General features: G+C 33.7%; 1 protein-coding gene across 1 annotated transcript in view; it reads left to right on the top strand.

Annotated features, from left to right (window-relative positions):
- The window catches only part of LOC122737331 (contactin-6-like), a 482,372-nt gene that overhangs the window by 152,749 nt on the left and 303,241 nt on the right, over positions 1-26,382 (top strand). Inside the window, 2 exon segments of the mRNA XM_043979812.1 lie at positions 13,258-13,384; positions 17,912-18,087. Coding sequence (XP_043835747.1) covers positions 13,258-13,384; positions 17,912-18,087 — 303 coding nt within the window.

The following is a 26,382-nucleotide window of genomic DNA, read 5'->3' as shown; positions in this document are numbered from 1 at the left end:
ATTTTTCTATGGGACAAAGTGTAGTAATGATTCATGGAATGAAAAAAAATACATCATTCAACTCATAAACACAAAATGTATACACATAAAGTTTATTCTTGATTTTAATGGAAGGCCACTCTGATGACATTTAGCCTTAGACCCACAAATTTAACTAGGCATTCTATAGAGTTTTAACAAAAATATAAAGAAAGATGATTTCATGATAGCTTAGCTGAATTTTGACTTTGTTTTCTTATTACATCTACAGGAGTATCAGTAATTCATAGTTAGATTATTACATGCATGTAGGACATAGATTTTTCCCCATGGTGAGCATTTTTCTTCCCTCAGTCTTGCCTAATTATGCTTTTCACAGTTTTGTTTTTTGGGTTTTGTTTTAAATAAATATGAACATTCAATCAATAACATCCCAAGGAGAATAGTCATTTTTCTGAGTGTAGACAATAACTAGCCATAATGATTAAATGATAATAATAGATTTTTTTGCAGGGCAATGAGATCTAAGTGACTTGCCCAAGGTCATATTTCTAGTGTCAAGTGTTTTAGGCCAGATTTGAACTCAAGTCCTTCTGAATCTAGGGCTGCTGCTTTACCCACTATGCTACCTAGCTGCCCCTGACATTTTAAAAAATATATTGTTCTCCATTTGAGAAAGAATGAATTTAGTTATGTTTAACTCTTGAAGATTAAAAAAAAAATACAGTGACATATACTGAAATCAGGATCAAGAAGGGAGAGTGTGCTGATGTTTATTTTCTTCCCCTATTCTAAAAATGATTCAATTAAAAGAATGTTTAAAATCTCAGGTTAAATCTCACTAGAGAAGATCAACAGATTATGGAATTTATGAAAATGGATGCCTTTTTCTCATGATTTATGACATTTTCTGATATGTATGCCACTTAAAATGTCTCACATAATTTCCTGGCAGGTTTAATGTTTTGCTGTCAAATGGCTAGGTCATCATAGATGTCAGACTGGACTGAAATACTGCAAGGCTCCAGTCTTAGACCACGTGGTATACATGGCTTGTAATATCCTGTAAGAGTAAGTAATCCAAGTATAGCTGAATTTTTTTTCCATTAGAGTAAAAGAAGCATTTTAAATTGAAAAGTGCAATTTCAAATAGCTGTTTCAATTAAAGAAAAAGTAGCAATAATTGTTAAGACCTTAATGTGACTATTTTAACTCCTTACTGCCCATCTCTCTTACTCATTTTGATTAATTTTTTTCATGCAAATAGTATGAATCTAAGCTAAGTTGAATTTCTATGAATTTAAGCTTAATACAATGTATGCCTTGAGAATGCATAATATGTTAGTTTTCAACTACTTAAAATAATATGCAACTTTTAGACACAGCAAGTTTTGTACTTATATGATCATATCAACATAGATCATGGAATAAAATCTATAGAGCTTGAAGGGACCTCAGTTACCATTTAATCGAACTCTTTTCTTTTAGAGATGAGGAAACTATTTCCCAAAGAGCTTCAGTATCTTGTTCTGAGTCACACTGCAATTGCCAGAGGTAAGATCTGAAATCGGATCTTCCTTGCTACAAAACCAAAGCTTTATAAACTAACCACTTGCCAATCTCCAGGGACTCTTAAAGCCATGGCAATGACTCTGGGCTTTGAGAGCTGATACTGTGATAAGTAAAGCTTTGGCGATCCCTACCAAGTTTTTTGTATGGGATTGCTGATGACTTAGATGTCTCCTGGCCAAAGACCAGGGTAGCAAATTTCATTGAGTTTCATCAATAGGTTGCAGGTTAATGTATTTTTTTTTAGCTTCAGGAATTATGGTTTTTTTTAAGCACTATCTAATAAGTTACAGAGGACAGGTTATCTTCTCTGATGAAAGGAGTATTGAATATACTTATATATTGTCAATAAAATCACAGATTGACAATTAAATCACATATTGCTGAAGTATTGAAATCAAGTTTGCATTCTATCATCAGCCACTAGAGCATAGGCCAAAGCTATCTCCAGAAGAATATTATTATTACTACATAAGACAGAAATAATATTACAAAGAATTAAAGTAACTTCAAAATTGAAGTATGAAATGGATTAATATTTCACGACTTTGAACTGACTTTTTTTTTCCTGTTAGGTAGTGTGGAGGAAACATTCTCATGAATATAATTTTGAATCTTGAGTAGCAGAAAAGAAAGAGTTAATTTCCTAATAACTGACGGTGACTGAAATCTTTCCATTCTCCCATTAGGGTTTGTGCTTACATATTTCCTTTTTAAGTTATTTTGTTTTTTCTTTTTGTGGTACCATAGAATGACTTTAGATGTAACTCTAATAAGTATGGTAGCAATTTGTTTTTCTTTTTGTGGTACCATAGAATGACTTTAGATGTAACTCTAATAAGTATGGTAGCAAATTTGTTTTTCTTTTTGTGGTACCATAGAATGACTTTAGATGTAACTCTAATAAGTATGGTAGCAAATGAGGTGATTAACCTTTTGTTGGACATAGAATAGGCATCATGGAGTTGACATTAGCAATTAGTTGCCATTTAGTATTATTATTCATGTATATACAATCTGAGTCCATGCCCTAAAACTTTTGGTTATGTATGAAACATCTTCAGGATATGGCAAATTCCTTTCTCTTCTCTCATTTGCCTATTCTAAGTTACCGCACACCAACACAACCAAGCCTATGAGTTCCAAGGTTCATCAGTCTAGAGCTAGAAGACTCCCCACAGTCCATTTATTGCAATATGCTCTTCTTACAGATGAGGGAACTTAGGCCCAGAGAGGTTAACAAAGGTGGTAAGTGCATGTCTCCCCTATGGCTTCAAAGTAATTATGGTTAATTTGTAGTCATCTGGTAAAAGCAAGAAGAGTTCTGATAGGTCATCTACTCTAAGTTCTGAATTTTAAAGATGAACAAAGCAGGACCCAGGAGGTTTTAAAGAAATCTGGGTTATAAGTGCAGGTATATGGTGTTTCCAAGATCTTACAAGTAAACAGGTAAGATAGTGACCCCTCTGTCTTCTTCAGGAGAAACAGAATTATTCTAGGTCTTAGAAAAAGTAGCTCAGTCAGTCAGAAGTTTAGTCTTCATAAGAGTAGGTAGAACATAATGAGATAGTGATGGGCTGTCTCTCTCTCTCTCTCTCTCTCTTTCTCTCTTTCAATTTAAGACCAATAATGTGTATATTTACAAGTTATCCATTATAAATTATTTTTATATCTCCATCTCTACCTATTTTTTTCTTTTTAGAATTCTCTTTTCTTTCTTTTACTATCTCTACCATAAGTCACCAATTCACCCAAATCGATGTTCTACCTAAGACAGTGCAAACACATATATGCACACACGTACTTACAAACACATATGATGATATTGAATCCTACTTCCCAATTTATTAGAGAAGTTATGGATTAGAGTTATAGGGTTATATATGCCTTGTCTATAGTGGTCAATATGCTGATTATGTGTATCTACCAATGCACACACATTCATGTAGATGTACACATTTACATGTGGTCTGCATTTATGTATATATCCACATGTCAATATGTATGTTGATGCAGATGTATCATGTTTTTATTTTTGCATGATTTTTATTGTTGTTTGGGTGAGTGTAAGTGACATATGTGTATATGCCTCTGTATATATACTCATGTATTTAGATATATATGTATACACATATTATATGAATATACTGACTGAATGTCAAAACTTACATATAATTAATTTATGCATAATTATAGCAAAAACATGTGCATTCATATACCATATGTCCACAAACACTTATCTAAATATGTATCATATGCATATATGCACTCTTGGCAAATGGAGACATGTTTATATGTGAATGTGCATATATATCTATATACATAATATGTATATACATATATGTGCATTTTATTGTGTTCTAAAGTAACAGGTACTTAATATAGTATTGGAAAATTTATTTTCTGGGTTTGTTTCTGCTGCTTAGGAGGGAAGGTTATTGTTCTTATATGCATCTAGTCCCAATTCTTTAGAAAAAAAAAATATATATATATAGTCCCTAGAGGGAGAGAAGATTAGTTCCAATCTGGTTCAAATAAAAACTCTTATAAAACCATCCACTTACCTCTCTTTTCTCTAATTTCATGATCTCATCAAGCAACCATCTGTAAATTGATTTTCTGAGTGTGCCTATCAACTCAAGAACTCAAGGGAAGTAATACCCTTTGCATCCTACCAGTTGTGATTCTCAGGCTCAGCATATCTCCTGGTACAAAACAAATAGAGTTCTAGTAGCATCACACGTTCCAATTATTCCTGCATAAAAGACAATCATCTTGACCTATGAACAAAAAGACATATTTCCTATAACTGCTAACTCCACTAAATTAGCACAAAACCTTAAAATCCTAAAAAAAAAACCCTATATAACATGTACTCTTTTTAAACAAATTATCTGAGTTGCAAGGATCAAAGGAAATAATGTATATTCAGTAGTTTGTACGTTTTGAAATGTCATTTTAATATGAGTCATCATTCTCATCCTCATTATTTGATTGTTTGGTCAGTTATTACACATTTGTTTACACATTTTTCCACTCTACTTTTGGACTTTGGACTTTATGTTAGTGTTTCAAAGAGATGGAGGTATCTAACCTGAGCTTCTATTTTTAGGCCCTTCTGCTGCTTTTATAATTCAATCCTGGGGCAGGGTGTGTGTGTGTGTGTGTGTGTGTGTGTGTGTGTGTGTGTGTGTGTGTGTGTGTGTGTGTGTGTAGTGGGATTTTAAGTTTTCATTGGGCTAAAATTGGTGTAATATGAAGAGAAGTCTGTTCACTGCCTCCTTGGTATCCTTCCCTGTTTTTTTTTACTGCAGACTTATGTGTGCAGCTACAGGTCAAAACTGTCTTTGTTCTGATCTTGGGCTCAGAGTCATACAATTATGGTTTTTGGAACTTGTTCCTTGTTCCTTACACAGGTTGGGCTCCTTGTCTCCCAGGACAAACCATGTAATGATGCCATGTAATGATGACCATGAACTAGATAATGGGTGACAGAGCTGTCATAATTCAGCCATTTTTGCTCCCAGTGATAGTACAGATATCCCCTGGAATCAGCTTATGCCCAAGTGTTTGGAACCTTTACCATCCCTGAGCATTGTGTTGTTCCTTCCCCTCTATCTCTTGTACATGCTGCTATGTGGTTGGCACTGCTGCAATGCTGGTCTCCTGGTTAGCACCACTCTAGTGTACAAAGATTTCTTTATTTTCTGAGCTTCCTTGAACTATAACAACAACAACTACAACAACAACAATTCACTGTCACTTTTTCTTGGCTTTCTCAATCAGAATTCAGAATTCAGTCTGGCATGCTTTATATATTGTTGTGGAGGGTAGAGTGAAGGGCCTAAGGCAAAATTGCTACCTATTATTCTATAATCTTGACTCTGCCCTTTCTTTGTCGTTATAAAAAGGATTTACAATACAGTTATCTCTTGACCCTGATCCTACATAAAGAGCAGGTTAGATATGTTTAATAGAATTGGGAGTTAATCCAAAATGAATACACTGAAGCCAACCAAAATTTTGGAAATCATCAATAGAGAGATGATAATCAAAGCCAGTGGAGGTGGAGAAATCACCAAATGAAATATTATATAGGGGAAAGAGAATAGGGAGAATAGGGCCCTGGGAAGAAAGTCCCAGACAAAACCCTACCAACCACAGGAAACCTTACCTGAAGCTCCTTAATTACAGAGCCTTCCTTCTGTATATTATATCTAATTTATCATATACATATGTGCACATATATGCATATATATCCATGACTATACATATATATATACATACACACACACACACACACACACACACACACACACACATATATATATATATATATATATATATATATATATATATTTGTTTGTACATAGTTGTTCATATGTGATCTCTTCCATTACACAGTGAGAGCCTTTAGAATGGGATTTCCCCCCTTTTTTATATCTCCAGTGAAGGATTGGAAGTAGATAAAAATTTTACTCTTGTTCAAACCTACTTAAAAGGATCCTTAGAGGAACATATTTTCCAGGGCCATATAACTAAAATTACATGGTTCACAAACTTTCTTGTATGCATATCACTTTTATATGGTAGCATATATTTTTCAGGCAAATTTTTCAAAAGAATAATCAGCTGTTACAAGACTTCATCATTTTTGTTGAATATCACACCTAAAATTACATTTCAGAATGTTAAGGGGGCAGCTAGGTGGCGCAGTGGATAGAACACTGGCCCTGGAGTCAGGAGTGCCTGAGTTCAAATCCAGCCTCAGACACTTAACACTTACTAGCTGTGTGACCCTGGGCAAGTCACTCAATTGCCTCACTAAAAAAAAAAGAATGTTAGGGATAGCAATACTGATAAAGAAGGGTAAGTCAATTATAGATGATATAACTAAATTCTGGAACATTTAGGGACTTTAAAAAATAACTTTTTTAGTGGTAGTCAATGCAATACTCTTTCTACCTTTCCATGTGTTTTCAAATAATAGTTTATCTTTATCTGGATAAAAAAAGCATTGTTTGATGCACAGCTTGTAATTTCTGTCTATCTTTTCCATTGCCAAGTGTATACTGTTTGAAATTAGGTATGAAAATCATAGATTGTGCCTGACTGGGAATCAGGTTTTCCATGCATTTCTTTTGAAAGCCAAGTCCCACTCAAGGTCAATGTAAACAAAGGAAAGGTCAACACTGTTGGATTGCTAGGACTCTCTAACCTATCTGTCTATGGTTCCTTTCACTGTGGAGTTCTTTAACACCTTGTCCCATGTTTTGCTACAGTAAATCAGATATACTTGATGACTAATTATATGGCCTTTTCATTATGAATATGCAAGAATGTATCAGATTTTACTTCAGAATGGAGGGAAATAATTCATTTGTTTACCCTTGCCTACTGCTTACTTTTTTTTTTTTTTTTTAGTGAGGCAATTGGGGTTAAGTGACTTGCCCAGGGTCACACAGCTAGTAAATGTTAAGTGTCTGAGGCCGGATTTGAACTGAGGTACTCCTGACTCCAGGGCCGGTGCTCTATCCACTGCGCCGCCTAGCTGCCCCAGCTACTGCTTACTTTTGACCTCTCTACAAAGTAGAAGTAGATTCTTTATCATTTACACTAAACATAGGTATTGAATAGTGTATGCTATTATATGTAATATTTTCTTATTTGAAAGAGGCTGATTAGATCATTCCCTTCAGAGATAATAAGAGGGCAAAGCATTCAACTAGAGATTTCCATAGTAATTGATTAGTATTTCTGAGTATGAGTCCTATTCCAGTGTAATTCTACTATCTCCTATGTTTAATCTTGAAAAGAAATTAATGGAAACAATTTGTTAATTATCTAAAATGTACTACTCATTATTCTAGGCTCTGGGGATATAAATCAAAAAGTGATTTCATTGCTTACCTGAAACAACTCACATTTTAATCATAGTAAACAAACCATATCAGGGAGTGTGGCCAGGGTAGGGAATTTTGGTCTGGAAATTCAGAGAAATGGTGTGTGGGGTCTTCTGGTGACTCATTGCAAATCCATTCCAGATGCAGCAATAATACTCGCTTGACTATTCTTTCCATAGTAAGAAGTTGAAAATAAGGTACATCTATGATGGCAAGGTATGTGTATGGGTAGATGGATTTGAAGCATGGTCTAAGGCCAGATGACCATAGTAGATAAGTGATGTTGTCTTAATTTAGTCACAGATAGGACAGCTCAGTTGCAGGAAAAGAGTTCTAAGACTTAATGTCATGGGGGTGGGGGTATAACCTCTAGAAAGTCAATCCATAACATGATTTTCCAATTGGGGGAGAGGAGGGAAGTGGAAGGACAAAAAGCAAGAGGTTCAGGTTAGAAATATTTGAAGTATGGTCTGGGACTAACTAGATATAGTGAGTCAGGAGAAATAATCTGATTTACTTGAAATCAGCCCATTTGTGAAGACTTCAGCTTCCTATATCTTGAAATACATGTCGACATTCTATATAATTGCTAGGCCAACCATGAGTCCAGCAATGTCTAGATAGACAAACATATATTAGCAAATTTATTTTACTGTGCAAGACAAAGGAGATCAATAAGTTAGGTCTGAAATCAGTTGTGAACATGGTTTTTGGTACTTTATTATAGATGAGTATATATGTACCTAAAGTTTGTATATTGTTTAATAAACCCTGTAGTTGGATCAACTTAATGAGAGACTATATAGATATTCCTTGCAGTCCTAAACCTGCATGGTATACAAAGCAATAGAATGACTTTTGTTTAAAGATCAAATGAATGAACTTGGAACAAATTCAATGCAAATCACCAAATCCAAGGTGCATTGCTCTTTCAATACTTATTACACAATTATAGAAACATCTAGCTATTTGAAAGCATGCTTTGTCATCCATTTATTTTAGTTTAGCTAAAACCCATTAGATTTTTAATATAGATTCAGTATCTCTTATTTTCCCTTTCTATCAAGACATTGAGGAAAGCTTAAACACCAGTGCTGAATTTATTACTCTTTCTTGGTGGGTGTATTTTCAGACACATTGAGTTGCTGAACTTGGGTAAAGAGCAAGGTCCTCCTTTGCTTCTCTTCTTCCCTTATTGAGCCAGATGTTTCCCAGGTATGAAGAACAGAATAGTCAGCATATTTTCCTGGAATGTATGAAAATTTAAGCCTTAATGACAAGTCTGGAAACATATTAACTTCTTTATATGGTTTGCTGTGTATACTTTATTCATTTTTGCTAAGCTACACAACTTTATCTCTCCTTGATTGTTTTCTTCTTCTCTATGTTTTACTCTTTCCTTCCTACCTTCCTTTCTTCCTTGCTCCCCCCTCTCCCTCCCTTCCCCCTCTGTCTTTCTTTCATTGTCTCTGCCTTTCTGTCTCTCTCCATGTGTCTTTCTTTCTTTCAAGTAGCCTACTTTCAGGTAACTTAACTCTCTTCTTTTGTACTAGGGGTCATAGCTGTCATCTATTCCAAACGCACTCCCTTCTTATTTAAAGATGGAGTAATTGATATCCAAAAAATATTAAATGATTTGGCCAAGATTACAATTCTAATAAGTGCTAGAGTTAGGACTTGAATTCAGATTTCCTGATGTAAGTCCATTTTAATTTTTAATATATGTCCTGACAGTCATTTAATCTGTTCCTAAAATACTTGTCAAAAGAATGTCTACATAGTTAATAATTTACCAAAAAGTTTCCAGTATAATAGATAACTTATTTTAATAGAGTGTTTCCATCTGTGAGTACAGATGGCAAACTTACTTGTGCTCAATGTGCCATTTTTGGTACTGTAAAAATAAATCCAAATAGAAACCAAGATCTTCCAGAAACTACTTGATGAGGTTTGTTTGTTGTTTTTTTTTTACCATGTGATATCTCCAGAATCTTTTTTTTTTTTTTACTTCATGAGTAGAGTAACAGTCAAAAGAACCTGGATAACAGTATATTCCTGAGAATTTTAAAGGACCTGTGGACCAAGACATTGTCTTGCTTTGGTCTTGCCAGATCTTTGTCTCTTATCCTCCCTTCTCCTTTCTCCAATTCCATTCTCTTGAGCCTGAATTAAAATCAAAAAACAAACAAACAAAAAAATGAAAAAAAATTACTTTCTGTGTATGTGACAATGACATATCATACCAGGTTCCAGATACCTAGGATTTTGGAATATCCCTAATACCTGCTTTTTCACCTAGATTAGAGGTACACTGTATACACCAGTGTGTTCCAAAATAGAAACTGCTAACATCAAATACTGATGACAGTGGAAAGTTCCCTATTTGCATTTCACATCTGCTGTGTTCTTGACTTTTTATTCTCTCCCATATATTGGACATGTAGTGAAGTGAATGTATATTTTCACATATGAAAAAATTGATGATAATAATAGCTAACATTCACTTTTTTGCAAGAAGCTTTAATGCTATCTAATTTGATCCTTTCAATAACTCTGTGAGAGAGATGCAATTAAACTTAATAGATGCAAATTATATGCAATTAATAATTAATATTTACCTGATGAGAAGACTGAAATGTAGAGATGCTAAGTGACTTCTTCAGGGGCAACTACCTAGCTAATAGGCTTCTGAGGTAGTATCTGAGCTCCAGTGTTCCTGACTTCCCAGGCTACTACTCCATCTATACCAGTAAAAGACACGGTTAATGTGGGAAAGACCACTACCACCATTCAAAGACATGGATAGAAATCATTGGCTGCATAAATGGGAAATTGGTTTATTGAAAGGTGGGGAAACTATGACCCTAAGGCTACACAAACTACTTTTATCAGACCAGAGAGCTAAGGATAGTTTTTTTTTTTTAATTTTAAAATAAAGTTGTATTTTAAAAAGGAAAAATATAATGCAATAAATATAGCATAATATTATTATAAAAATTAAAATTTAACTTATGGGGCCCTACAAAAGTCAACTGGTTTAGAGCACAGGCAACCATAATGAACCAAGTATAAGACAATATAGTTTGGATATGAATTCAAGTGCTAGTGTGCAAAAGAGTACATTCAATAGGAAAGTTATCACAAAGGGAGAATATAAAATGATAAGGAGAGAGCAAGAGGGAACTGCATCCAGAATGAAGTTGAGCACCAGACTTGGAGGATTTCTATGGAAATCCTTCTGTACAGAGATCAATCATGGTCAAATGTGTGTTCTGGTCATCATGCAAAAAAAGGTTACATAGATGTTTTGCAAAGAAATTATGTCCAAACTCAAATTAAAATCTTATAGGTCTGTTCCTAAGTTTATTGGGTTATATTTTAATTGTTTGAATGTGTTGATTTTTTGTTGATCTCATGACATTTGGATGAAGAGGATGAAAATGTTTCTCACCTATAAAATGGGAATAATAAAATAACCTACCTTCCAGTGTTGATGTGAAAATCAAATAAGTTAATACCTATACAGTGTTTAAAACAGTCCATGGCACAGAGTTCGTGCTTAATAGATATTTGTTAAAAATATTTAGTCTTTAGTCCCTGTACTCTTGTTACCCACTATGCCACATAGATACCTCTGGATAACATAGAATTCCAAGAGTACCTTCAGGGGTTAATAAATAAAAAATGAACAAGGCAGATGTCCATGTGCTGATTGATTATGGTGGGTACAGTGAACTCAAGTAAATAAGAGAAACTGAAAGAGAAGGTGAAAAGGAAAAGAAAATTAAAATTATAAAAAAGGGAATGAAAAGTTTGCAGATCTCTGAGCGAATTTGCATAGAGTACTTCAAAATCCTCACAACCAAGTAGTGTTGAAATGGATAAGAATTCTCAGGAAACTCTCATCTACCTGTAAACCATTGACATCTAGTTAGTCTGGGCCTTAGGAGTCAGGGAAAATATGTGAAAGTTACATTGTGTTTTTAAGAAACCCACAGATGCTTAGAAAGTGGAGATGGGGCTTCATAAAGATTTGTATCTTTGCCACATGAGGAACAAATAACTTAGTAAGGAATTTGTAAAGTTTGACAATTTTTTTGTGTTTGAAGATCAACTAGTTTTATACTTAGCTGGGGATCCTGGTTCCCTCTCTCAAGCAAATGACTACTTGGAAAGCTTTTGTGGTTCTATGATGGATCTGTGTGTGTGTATATATATATATATATATATATATATATATATATATATATATATATATATATGGGTAACTGTTTCTCGACACATACTTGAGTAAAAACTCCTCTCAAAAAACTATATATTGTCTACCTATCTGTGTGTATGTATATCTAACATGCTAACATGTATGGGTGTATTTTTATATCGAAATATATATTGAGAGAGAGAGAAAGAAAGAGAGAAAGAGAGAGAAAGTTGAATGGGTTAAAATGATAAAATGTGGGTCCTTTATTTAATGATGGTAAAGTAACATAAAGCAAGAAAGTAATTACTTACTTGTCTTGGGTCTCATAAAGTTTTAGGGGGCATTTCTTGGTTTGTGTGTGAATGTGTGTATGTATGTGTGTCTGTGTGCATATGCATGTGCAGGTGCATGGAATACTGAAACTTTCTTTGAGCAAAGAGTTGGATGGGACCCTAGAATACACTTATTAAATTATTTTTTCCTATTTGTTTTAATATATAATGCATGGGATCCTGAAATCATCATTTACTATCTTCTGAAAAGAAAAGTTTAACATACCCCTTTGCAGAGAATATGTTTTGTTTCCATTTTTATCTTGGGAATCACAAAGAGAAATATATACTATATATACTAGTAGTAGTAGTAGTAGTAGTAGTTAGCTTCTAGTTGTTGGATATTAAGCCTACTGATGATTTCATTCCTCAAACCTTCAACTAAGCTCTTGAAAACTCAAACAATATTTCTAGAAGAATAAAGGGTATGCTGCTAAATGTTTAACAACTTGCGTATCACAAAAAGTATACCAAGAAACTTTTAAGTTTAATCTGCACTATTAAAACGTTTTTCCGTATAGATAATCAATGGACTAACAAAACATTCTTTATTTTGTTACAGTTATTGATTGCTAAGGTGTAAAACCTCAACTCAACTCAAAATTTCAAAATCTAGTGAAGCTGACTCCAACACAGTGATTCCATGTAGGCTGGCTTTTTTTACTCTTAGATGGCCACAAAAAAAGTGGACAACATGGTGTCTGTAATCTTGGCCTTCCAATCCAACACTAGAATGAGCATCACTCTTTTAAGCTTGAAAGAGTTAAGAGGAAAATAAGTAAATGGAAGTACTAATTCACTCAATGGGCAGAAAAAGAAAAAAAAATCATTGCCAAAAATTGCTATACTCTGAAAAAGGAAATGGATTTTAAGTAGATATTGGAACATTTTCATGTAGATTTTCAAATTGTATAAAGGAGAGAAAATATGCCTGGTATTAATGTCAGAAATGAAATTTCACAAGAGTCCTCTGTGACAAATTCCTTAATATCACGATCAGAACATTGGTTCCTGAAATATGATAGAATCTAACAGCAGTTAAATTCATCCCAGAATGGAGGTGTGATGACACTTATGCTTTCATTTCACTTAATTTATGGATACAATTAAATGTAGACTTTCAAGTTGGGAAAATATATTAACATATTATATTACACACATGTGTTACTTATATAGACACTAGATTGAGCAATCTTTTAGCAGCAATCAAAAGTAAAAATTAATTTTTTCACAGATGAGATATTTCATTGCCTTTATTCTTTCATTTTTACAGACAATGGTGTTCTTCAGGGTCCTAATTTCACTCAAGAACCACAGGACATGATATACTCATTGAATACTGAGGATTCTGAAGTCATCTTGGATTGTGCAGCCAGTGGCTATCCAGTACCAGATTACAGGTGAAATTAAAGTCTTCTTTATAATGGGCAATGACAGTTTCTCTGCCTAATCTTGATCATTGGAAAGGGACTTTATATAAAGCTTCACAGGCTCTTAGAGTGAAGGAGGATTCATGCTAGGCAAGAACATGTTTTGTTTCCATTTTTATCTTGGGAATCATGAAGATAAACTTTTAGTTATTTTTTAAAATATTTATTTCTAATATAACTTTACTGGCAAAAGTTTAATAATCTGTAGTGACACAGTATACATTAGTACCAAGAACTCTAATACTAGAACAGGGTTGGGAGATAGAACAGAGAGGCAAATAAAAAAAAAAAAGCACAGTTGCATTAATGGAGATTTAAAATAATTTAATTAAGGAGACTATTTTTATTTTTTACACTCTGCCTAAACATCAATGCTTCAATCTGTATTCAGACACCATCAGTTATTTCTCTGGGAATGGATAGCATTTTTCATAAGTCCTTCAGAGTTGTCTTGGATAATTGTATTGCTGAAAATAGCTTAGTCATTTATAGCTGATCATCTTACAATTTTGCTGTTATTTTGTATATACTACATTTCACTTTGCATCTGTTCATGTAAGTCTTTCCAGGTTTTTCTGAAAACATCCTGCTCATCCTTTCTTATAGTAGAGTAGTGTTCCATCATAATCTCACCCCAAAATTTGTTCAGCCATTCAGCTCAGTTCTTTAATCAAGAATATCTGAAAGTCCTCTCATTGAATTCCCATTTTTTCTCCCTGAAGGATTATACTTAGTTTTGTTGGGGAGGTGATTCTTGGTTGTAATACCAATAACTTTACCCTTTGGAATATCATATTCCAAGACATCCCATTATTTAATGTAGAAACTGCTATATCTTATGTTATTCTGACTGTGGCTCTACAATACTTTCTGGCTGCTTGCACTATTTTCTTCTTGACCTGGGAGCTCTGGAATTTGGCTATAATATTCCTGGAAGTTTTCATTTTGGGATATCTTTCAGGAAATAATTGGTGGATTCTTTCAATTTCCATTTTACCTTCTGGTTCTAGAACATCAGGGTAATTTCCCCTGAAAATTTGTTGGAAGATGATATGTAGAGGGTTTTGGGGTTTTTTTTGGATCATAGATTTCAGGTAGTCCAATAATTTTCAAATTATCTCTCCTGAATCCATTTTCCAAGTCAATTGTTTTTTTTTTCCAGTGAGATATTTCACATTGCCTTCTATTTTTCCTTCTTTTGGTTTTGCTTTATTGTTTCTTGACTTCTCATAAAGTCATTAGCTTCCATTTGCTCAATCCTTATTTTTAAGGAATTATTTTCTTCAGAGAACTTTTTTACTTCCTTTTACATTTTGCTAATTTAGCTCTTCAAGGAATTTTTTTCCTCAGTGGCTTTTTGTATTTCTTTTACCATTCGTCCCAATCTATTTTTTTAAGGTGTTATTTTCTCAAGGTTGTTTGTTTTGTTTTTTTTTTTGGGGGGGGATTGGTTTGTGTGTGTGTGTGTGTGTGTGTGTGTCTGTGTGTCTGTGTGTGTGTGTCCTTTATCAAGCTGTTGACTTTTAAAAATTATTTTCTTGCATCACTCTCATTTCTCTTTACATTTTTTCCTCTACTTCTCATTTTTTTTTCAAAGTCTTTTTTGGATGCTTCTATGCCTTGTGACCAGTTTAGATTTTTCTTGGAAGCTTTGGATGTTAGAGCTTTGACTTTGTTATCTTCTTCTTAGGGTGTATTTTGCTCTTCATTGTTACCATAGAAACTTTCTATAGTCAGCATTTTTTTTTCTGTTTGCTCATTTCCCCAGCCCATTTCTTGACTTTTACCTCTTTGTTAAAGTGGAGCACTGCTTCCAGTGTGGAGGCCACACTGTCCCAAGCTTTAAGGGGTTTGAGCAGCTATTCTCCAACATTGGTCACAATAAAATAAGATTATATTACTAGGGCCAGAAGAAACACCAAAGATCATTTTTTTTCTTTACTCCCCAGATTTAAAAAATAAGGAAACTGAGACCTAGAGTGAAGAGGTAATTTGTTTATGCTTCTACACAAGTATTAGGTATCAGAATAAGGGAGAAAATTCAGGCCCTCTGATTCTAGTGTTTGGTTTGTTTTTTTTTTGTCCAGTTTCCTATAGGCAGTGAGAAATAGAACTGAATTCAGAACCCAAGTCCACTGATTCTATAATAGCTCTCATTCCACCATAATACATTCCCTTCTTATGCACTAAAGAAAAGAGGAGAGAATTATTCCTAAATAGTGTGTCCAGAATATATGTGATTGATTAGTGGGTTAATCCAGGGAACCATGTTCCAAAAGGTTTTCATCATAAACCTTTAGGACACTCAAAGATTAATATAACTTCATTCCAAGTGATTTAAAATAGACCTGTAAGGCCTATTCTAATATCTAATATAGAAAAATGCTCCTGGGCATGCAATGCTATCATTAAATACTTGTCTGACAGCCACCTGAATCCATTAATACTTTTTAATTTCTCCATTGGTTGAAACATACTCATTAGGCCAAAGTTTCCAATATGCCAGAAATTGAACCCTGATATTTCTGCACAGTAGAATAATCATTTTACCACAATGATTAACATGATTGTGGAAATACTATGAAAGATTCACTGGCTGTTGCCAAGTCAACAACTTTGAATTTGGGTTGAAAGAACAATTAATAAGTTTAATTAGGAACATGTAATCATGACAGCCATTATTTTGATTGGTCCAAGTTAAAGGGAACTCTCAAACTGAATGCTTCACTATCAAAAACTGAAGAAAGTTTCAAAGTCTTCTGAAAAAGTATGCCATTTTTGTAAATTATAAAAGATCATTTTACATGTTAGACAGCCTCTTTTACTTCTTAAGATTGGATTAAGGAGAGGGCTTCTTTCTAATTTCTGTGTATTCTTGAAAAATAATGAAACTTATTTTTTTAAATAGACTATATGAATCCCCCCCCCCAAAAAAAGAAAAATAAATAAAAATTAGAAGAAACCCCAGGAAAACAAAATATCCTTTAAAAAATCTACTGCCTTTTGCTTCACTTTCATAAAGTGAAGCTAAGGTGTCTAAGAATCAGCTGAATTATTTAAAGCAACAAAACCTGTCCAAAGCCTTTGGTTGATTTGATATTTGATCAATCATTTCTCATCTTTAAGATAGGACAGCTTTATTTAACTCCATATTTCTTATCTAGCCTTGTTCACATTTGTCAGAATCCAGACATAGTGAGCCTCTTCTAAGACATAGGGAATAAATCTCCAGTGACTTTTTTTTTTCTCTGACAAGTAGTTGCCACCACACATTATAAAACTCTCATTATTGGGTAGAAAATGGGTCACATTTATATATTAAAATATTATTTTAAAGGCTATATACACAGTCATGCAAACAGTATTATGAGGGTTTTTTCCAATGATTGGTTGTCATAATCCTAGCTTATGAAAATACACATTTTTTAACTTCTCAGTACTTTGTACATGCATAGTCTAAGTGTCTTGAGAATATTTCTACAGTAAAAATATATTATTATAATCAGAATAAAATGTGAATTTTTCACGGATGGTTTGTGTTGGGAAGAGTGTAAGATAGAAATCCATCTGCTTCAAAATGATACAGTTAAACTTCTGAAACTAATTATTGTACTTTCAAAACTAAATAAGGGGCAGCTAGGTGGCACAGTGAATAGAGCACCAGCCCTGGAGTCAGGAGGACCTCAGTTTAAGTCCGGCCTGAGACACTTAACACTTAGTAGCTGTGTGATCCTGGGCAAGTCACTTAACCCCAATTGCCTCAAGGAAAACAAACAAACAAACAAACACAAACTAAATAAGACTGCTCATGGTGCTTCTGTAGCTAATTCATGTGTTAAAGAAGTTTCAGTGTAACTAATAGGTATGCAAAGAGACCTTTTATTGCCTAAAATGAAGTATTTGTTTTGTCTCAATTATAATTCAAGTTTGACATTTCTAAGTACCTTTGAAATATAATCAACATGATTAATTTCCCCAGTAACAGACTAACAGAAACAAATTGAGGTCCAAAATAGCCAGGTTATTATTGTTTCATTATAGGCCTTCAAGCTAGCATTAGAAAAATCTTTGCCTACCTTTTCCCTGCCATTTTCAATGTACTCTTTCTGGATTTCTATCACTAAATCATTTTTGACATTCAATTTTGTTGTATCAGTTGAGAGTGTTCAGGTATGGTATGTTATTTAAAAAGTCACTGTAAGGATGGTGTCCTCAGCATTTGCCCCTTCAATGTCAACCTCCCCCCCCCCCATATGAATAGTTGTGATTCTTCATTGTGTAAATTCAGGTCACAATAATGTATTAAAGAGTTCAAGTAACAAAGTCCCTTATATTACTGACCTCCTAGTCACAGCTGACTTCCCTGAATCCCTGGTATAACTGTACCATATTTAATCAGATTTTTATTGTTGTGAGAAATAAAACTGTGCACTGACAAAAAAATAATGATCAAACTCATAAATTGTAAGTGTAATTTGATTTTTTTTTCTCTCAAAGGTGGAAGCAAAATGGCACAGATATTGATTTTACCATGAGTTATCACTACAGGTTGGTTGGAGGCAGCTTGGCCATCAGTAATCCCCACAAAGCTCAAGCCATCGGCACATACCAGTGTTTAGCCACCAATCCCTTGGGAACTATTGTCAGTCGCAAGGCAGAGCTCCAGTTTGCATGTGAGTTATGACAAATTATACTTATTGGTTTGCAAAAGTATATTATCTTCTGACATCACTAAAAGCTCACTTCATTTGTGCAAATAACTAGTTATGTATTATTTCAGTAACGGCATATACGATACTAACTTTTAAATATTTTGATTGCATTGATTAGACAGCTCTGCTCTATTGGTAATAAGGTAACTTTGGATACCCTTTCTGAACTTTCTCTTTAAGTAGATTTTTAAAAGGTCTTTCTACAAATATTAATAATAAGATATCCTTCTGTACTGAGCATTGATTTATGGACCTCCAAAACATTAGAGTTGAGAACAAGGTTTCTGGATTGGTAAGATGATCATATGTACAATAATTAGATATAGCTGGAAATAAATTGTTTGAAAAAAGGCAACCTTTACATTTATTGTAATGATGTCCAGTGGCACCCCATAAATGTCACCCAACTAATTAATTCCTTGACATTTTGATACATGAGCAGATATATAATAAATAGACTACCTCTTAAGTACCCTTGGTGAATCTTTTTAATGTCAAGGTGGATATCAGAAAATGCTAGCTTAAATGTAATTTTGATTTTGGTTTGAACAAGAAGACTTCTGTATACCCCTTCTGTATGTCTCTTTCAACTTTTTAAGGGGTGACTAGATCACATTATACAAGAATTCTACAAAGTATATTTTAACAAGAAAAATAGCTTTCTTTCCATTGTCTCATTTTTAATTTTTTTTTTTGGTGGATGGAGTGTCTGTTTCCTTCAAAAGTATCTGCTGTCTGTAACTATGAGAATGCAATTGTTGTGAATCTTTATTAATAAAACATGCCTTTAAGACAACCTTGTGGAAGTACTTCAGATATCAGCGAACGTATTAATTATTGAACATGCTCTGAATTTCATAGCTAGTTTTATATTATAAAGGTTATCCAAAGGAGTCAGTAAAGATCATATGGACTATGGACTCTTTCTATATGTCTGTTGGGGACATTATGAGTGGATTTACTCCTGATTTAATAAAATCAAGAGATTTAGCCATTTTTTCCATGGATATCTTTTTTTTAAATCACTACTATTGCCTTTTACTGGAACTGTTGGTGGAATCAGGGTTAAAAGAGGAAAGCAAAAGACTATGTTGCCAGGTGAACTATACAAATAGGTCTCTAAGCTATTTTAAGAACTAAGAAAATCAACTTGATTTTCTGCCTTTCAGCTGAAATGATGACTTGGAAAAACAAGAAGGACAAAAATGCTGATCAGAATAATTCATGAAAATGAGTTTTTCTTCAGATATGTTAAAATACATTTCTAGAGTTGTACTGCTTATTTCTGCCTATATAATTATTTTTGAAATACAAATTGGGAAGAGGGTGATCTTGTGTTTCTGATAAAGATTCAATATATGAGATTTTTTAAATGTCAAAAATCAGTCTGTCTCTGTCTTTCTCATCCGTCTCTGTCTCTTTCTCTCTGCCCAATCCCAACCAAACAAAATGCCCCGAATGCCTTTTCATTACTCTAATTCAACAAATGAGAAAGAAGTTTCTAAATGCTGAATCACTGGCTAATAGGTATACCATTTCTACCAGTAAGTAAATGTCAATATTGAAGTTTAAATCAGCAGTTTTAAAGCCTGCCTTTAAGAAAGTTACTGTGTACCTTTCTTCATCAAATACTAGTAGTAAACTCCTACTCACATTAAAAAAAAAAAAAAAGTAATATACCATAAACTTTAGGGATTCTCCAGTTTAATTCAGCAATGGTCCAACTGACCTCAGTGATTAGCTGTGGTTAAATTTATTTGGAATTAGATTTAATTTGCTTAGAAAATAACACCAAACCTTAAAGAACTGGATTTGAATTCAAATTTCGGCTTTGTTAATATTTGTTTAAACTTAGGCAAATCATTTGACAATTCTTAAGCTCATTTTCCTCATTCACTGGAAGAGGTTACATGGGAGCTAATCTATAGCTCTATGATATTGTCCTATTTATCTTTGAATTTATACTCTCAGATATGTATATGTATGTGCATATACACGCATACGATATATGTATATATTTATCTTATTCTTATATATTTAAAATTTGATTTTATTGTTTTTTTTAAATACAGCACTTACATTCTTTCCCTCAAATCCTTATCACCCCTCCCAGAAAATCAAACCTGATAACAAATAAATTTTTAAATAAGAGAAATAGTGAACAATTAATTGAAATTTCAGCTATCATATTCAGTGATCCACATTCACTGAAACCCCATATCTGCAAAGGAGAGGTGGAGACCTATCCTTTCATATATCTTCTTTGGGATAAAATTGGTCATTATAATTAAAAACATATTTTGAATTTTGCTGATGTTTTTCATTCCACTTACACTGTCAAAGTCATTATGTCTTGTTTTCCTGTCTTTGCTTTCTTCATGTCATATTAGTTAATACATAGATTTCAGTGCTTCCTTGTATTAATGATGGTAGTCTTTACTGACAGCACTGTTAATATGCTATCTCATTTGTATATGGTCATTTGCTTAACTAATTTCCATTCAATGGACATATACTTCCTTTCTTGACTACTACAAAATAAAATGTAAGATTGTCAATATTTTGGTGCATATGGAACCTTTGTTTTTGTCATTTATTTCCTTGATGTGTATACCCAGAAGTTAAATCTCTCAGCACAAAAGAATAGATATTGTAATTATCTTATTTGCATAATTGCAAATTTTATTCCAGAATAGTTGCACCAATGAACAGATGCATCAATAATACATTGTCAGTGCATATATTTTTCTATACCCCCTCCTTTTTTTTAAAATTTTGCACAATTTATTGTATGTGAGGGAAAATACCAGGGTGGTCAATAATGTCAATATTTGTGGTATTAAAGAAGGATGACCTTATTAATCACATTCCAGAAAAGGCCCTATGGGCTCCACCTCATTCATATATTCCAAATTATTTTTGCCAGCTGACTGTCTCTCCTAGGTGTGTAATTTAAGATTCTAAATGTGGATTCTAATCTGTTCCCCCAGTTTTGGGGGAAACTGACTAAAATCACTGATAAAACGAGTTTAGGTTTTTAAGGGTTTATTGGAAAATAGAAAGAAAAAGATTGAGAACAGATTTCCAACAGCCTGGCATTCCTATCTTTCCTCAAATTTCCTGTGAAGTCCTCTGCTGCCACCACCACCAAGTCAGGAACCCAAAAAGCCCAAGCGCTCTCCGCACAGGCTCCCTTTCCTCCTTCCTGTCTCCTCCCAGAAAATAGGAGGCTCCTCAAGTTGATTGCCTGGTAGCCTTGATAGACAGCACCCATGAGCAAACGTCATTTCCTGACGCCAAGGAAAAGCCACAATGTCTCTGAGGCATTTTCCTCATGGTGGAGCTTTCCCACAGCAAGTCTCCAGTAGGTGGCATCATTCCAATCATTACATAGGCATTCATCTCTTTTTTCCATTTATAATTCAAATGATTTTAATAAAATTATATTATTTTGAAAGCTAATGAGAAATGTTTAGTAATATTTACTCAATGTGAATTATAACAAGTAAATATATAGTTATATACTTTAGAGCTAGAAGAGACATCAGAGATTATCTATTTTAATATCTTCTCATTGTGGATGAGGACCTGGGATTCAGAAAGATTAAATAACTTGCCCAAATTCACAAAACTCTTAAGTGGAGGGACTTATATTTGAAATCAATTCCATATCCTGTGATCTTCTACCTCTATGATATTACCTTTCGGAGTTCAAAAATAATCTTCTATAATATAGAATCTGGAGGTAGGAGTAAACAGTTCATATGAAAAATATATATGTGACTGAAAATAAATAGAGGTCAACACTGTGAAATGGTAATCATAAGACATAATGCTAGCCTTGATTTCATTAAGAGAAACACTGGAACCTTACTCTCATCAGAATTGGCTCAAAGAGGGAATAACATACACACTCATTTGGGTATAGAAATCTATCTTAACCTTCAGGAAAGTAAGAGGGGAATGAAATAAAGATTGTGTTTAATGGAAGGGAGGGCAGATTGAGGGTGGGGGCAGTCAGAACTGAAACACTTTTGTGAAGGGACAGGGTAAAAGGAAATAGATAATAGAATAAATGACATATTGAAAGAATATGATGGAAGAAAATGCAATTAGGAAGAGTAATTGAAAAAAAAAATTGAAACAATTTCATTTGATAAAAGCCTCATTTCTCAAACATGTAGAGAACTGAGTTAGATTTATTAAAATAAGAGCCATTCTCCAATTGATAAGTGATCAAAAGATATGAACAGTTTTTAGATGAAATAATCAAAGCTATCTGTAATCATAATGAAAAAAATGCTCTAATTCACTATTGATTAGAAAGATAAAAGTCAAAACAATTCTGGGATACTACCTCATATCTATTGGATTGGATAATAGGACATCAGAGGAAAATGACAAATATTGTAGGGCATATGGAGAAAAAGATACATTAATGCATTGTTGGTGGAGTTGTAAACTGATTCAACCATTCTGTAGTCTAATTTGGAAATATGTTCAAAGGATTATAAAATCATGCATACTGTTTGACCTAGTGGTATCACTACTATGTCCTATCTAAAAAGAGACCCCCCCAAAAGTTATATATGTACAAAAATATTTATATCTTCTCTTTTCTGGTGGCAGAGTTTGAAATTGAGGGGAAGCCCTTTAATTGGGAGTGGCTGAATAAATTGTGTGTGAGAAAATAATTATCAATAATGAATTTCTAGGAAAAAGCCAGATTTATTAGTGTTAACCACTCTCTCCTTCCCCAGAAACCAACCTAGGATGAGCCTTCAGTTTAACAAAAGGAATGCAGATTGACCATTCTGATTAGCTAAAGGAAGGAAGCACACCTAGACCACCCCCTAAGTCATGTCAATCAATGTAGCTGAATTGTGCTAACCAATTATCTTAGATCAATGGGTGGTGACCCGCCTCTAGCAGAAAGAGGATAAAATCCCTGGGGGCAGGGCTCTTACTATCTTACCCTGGACTCTCTCTCCTTAGCCCCCATCCTGGGACTCTTACTGTCTCCATGCTGAGTATGTAATTAATGGGAAAGTCAGGTAGACACATAGTCAATATTTTATCAATATGTGATCTTAACTAATAATAAATGTTTACTGCCAAACTGGTGCAATAGCCTTTAATTTATAAGAAGCAATATTTTAGAAAATCCGAGACTAGTCCCACAATATTTTAAATAGCACAGATGGTATGTGATTATAGTGGAATACTATTGTGCTATAAGAAATGATGAGTAGGATGCTGTCAGAAAAACCTGGAAAGAGTGTCAAAGATAAGAAAATAGAAAAATATTGGATGTTGTAGGGGATGTGCGAAAACTAGGATGCAAATTCATTGTTGGTCGAGTTCTGAAAAGATCCAATCATTCTGGAGAGCAATTTGGAACTATGCCCAAAGGTCTAGAGAGCTCTGCATACCCTCTGATCCAGCAATACCATTGTTAAGTCTATATCCCAAAAACATTCCCCAAAAGAGAAAAAGACATATTTGTACAAAAATATTTATAGCAGTTGTTTTTGTGGTGGCTAAGAATTGAAAATCATAGGAATGCCCATCATTTGGACTAAACAAGCTGTGGTATATAACGTTGATGTAATATTATTGTTTTCTAAGAAATGACAAGCACAATGATTTCAGAAAGACCTGGAAAGACTTGTATGAACTGATGAATAATGAAGTGAGAGGAACCAAGAAAATCTTGTTTGATGAAGAACTGTGAAGTATTTAACTATTCTCAGCAATACAATGATTCAAGACAATCCCAAAGGACTAATGATGAAGTGTACTAACCACTTCTAAAGAAAAAAAAACTTATATTGATTGAACAGAGATTGAAGAATGCTATTTTTCATTTTCATTTTTTCTTTTATTCATATTTTCTTGTACAAAATGACTAATATGGCAATGTTTTACATAATTGCACATGTATAACCCACATGTGATTGCTTACCTCCTCAGGGATAGTGGAGGGGAGGGTGGGCAGGGGAATAAAACTTGGAACCCAAAGCTATAAATATTTTTTTGGGGGATGAGGCAATTGGATTTAAGTGACTTGCCCAGGGTCACACAGCTAGTAAGTTGTCAAGTGTCTGAGGCTGGATTTGAACTCAGGTCCTCCTGACTCCAGGACCAGTGCTCTATCCACTGTACCACCTAGCTGCCCCAATAAAAATGTTTATTAAAAAAAAAAACAACAACAACAACTAGAAAGACAGGAGCTGATGCCAAGTGAAATGTATTGTGTACAAAGTAATAGCAATATTGTAAGATGATCAGCTGTGAATGACTTGGCTTTTCTCAACAATAAAATGATTGATCCAAGATAATTCTGAAGGACTTGTGATGAAAAATGCTATCCATACCCAGAGAAAGATCTAATTGTGTGCAAATAGAGATTGAGGCATTTTGTAACTTTATTTTTCTTGAGTTTTTTTGTCTGTTTTCTTTCACAACCTATTATGGAAATATTTTGTATGACTACACCTGCATAACATATTTAATTGTTTGTCTTGGGGAGTGAGGAGGGAAGAAGAAAGAGAGTTTGGAGCACAAACTTTTTTAAATGAATTATAAATTATTTTTACATGTAATTGGAGAAAATAAAATGCTGAAGAAAAAAAAAACAGAGAAAAGAGGGAAACACTGACCAGAATAAGGATAAGTAAAAGTCCTAAATTTTTCCTCTTGATCAGACATCTGGAATATTACATTCATTTGAGGGTGTCACATTTTATGAAATCCATTGACAAATAGGAAAATGTCGAGAAATTGATGTTTAGGATGTTAAGACTGTTGGAGAACATGCTGCTAATGAGGTTCAGTTGAACAACTGGGACTGTTTTTGTTTTTGTTTGCCCTAGAAAAATATATGACTTTTTAATATTTATTACTTGGATTTTAGTATTGGGGGGTTATCAAAGGAACAATGAATTAGATTTTTCATACTTGATACCACAGTATAGAATAGAAGAAGCATCAAAGTTCGGAATATTCAGAGAGACATTTTTTTCTTTTCTTTTCTTTTTCTTTACTCAATGAAATAAATAGTTTCTTAATAAGTAAAAGAAAGTAGAATGGGCTTCATGGGGAAGCAATAAGTCATTATTTCCTTGAGATCTTCAGGAGGAAAATGAATGAACCCATCACAGGCATATTTTAGAGGCAAGTTATTCTTCAAGAATAAGTTGGTCTATATAACTTTAGGGTCTACTGAAATCCTGAGATTTCAATATATACAAAGCTTGAGAAATGTGGATAGAGAATTAAATAATTTTAAAAATAAGGCTTCACACCCGAAAGTTTGATCCATGCAGCCACTTTGAATACAGAACCTATAAATGCTCTGACTAAGAAATCCCATGTTATCACATTTAGAAATTTTCCAAATGCATGATTTCTAAAATTCCAAACAAATTTTTTATTGTAGGTTTTCATTCATCCTTGGCTCCACTCTTTTTTTATTTAGCTGAGAATTGTTTGGCAGAGCTTCATATTGTGATATCTCCTAATACATTTATTCATTGGAACAATATATATTATAGGATCATACAATGAGAACTAGAAGTGGCCTTGAAGGTCCTTAAGAGTAATGTCTTAATTTTTCAGTCAAAGAAATGGATGCTACCCAAGGTTAGGTAATTTTCTTAAGATTAGGTGACACAGCTACTAAAAAGTGGGGGGGGTGTTTTGAACTCAGGCCACATAATAAGAAAATAGGTTTCTTTGGGAAAGAACAAAGCCAAAAGGAGAAAGAGAGAACCAAGGATGAGATGTCATAAAATCAATAGACATGAGCTTCGACAGACGATGGGAGAAAATGGAGGATAGAGAAGTCTGGGATACTCAGGTTTATGGTGTTGAAGAGTCAGAAACAACTAATAAATGACTGAACAACAACAAAACTTCCTGACTATAAGCCCAACACTTTGTCCACTACCCAATTAAGCTTCTCAGAGAGATTTAGAAAAACAAAAACAAAAACACATGAATTCTGCTCTTAATTCTATAAAACTAATTTTGTTTTATTAAGCAAACCTATCAGAGGTATGCTAGTAAATGATTAACAACCTACTTTATAGGAGAAAAATGCATGTAGGACACTAATTTTAGTTTAATCTGAAATATTAATATTTCCATTACTTTCTTTATTCTAGACAATCAACAAAAATAACAAACAAACCAATCTCTTATATAGAGTTTGTCCATCTCCAAGGTGAAATTCACACTGACAATTTAACATTT

This window comes from Dromiciops gliroides, chromosome 1 (genome assembly GCF_019393635.1).
Source record: "Dromiciops gliroides isolate mDroGli1 chromosome 1, mDroGli1.pri, whole genome shotgun sequence".
Taxonomy (NCBI): domain Eukaryota; kingdom Metazoa; phylum Chordata; class Mammalia; order Microbiotheria; family Microbiotheriidae; genus Dromiciops; species Dromiciops gliroides.
The sequence above is the reverse complement of the archived record's forward strand: the minus strand, read 5'-3'. Positions and strand labels throughout refer to the sequence as shown.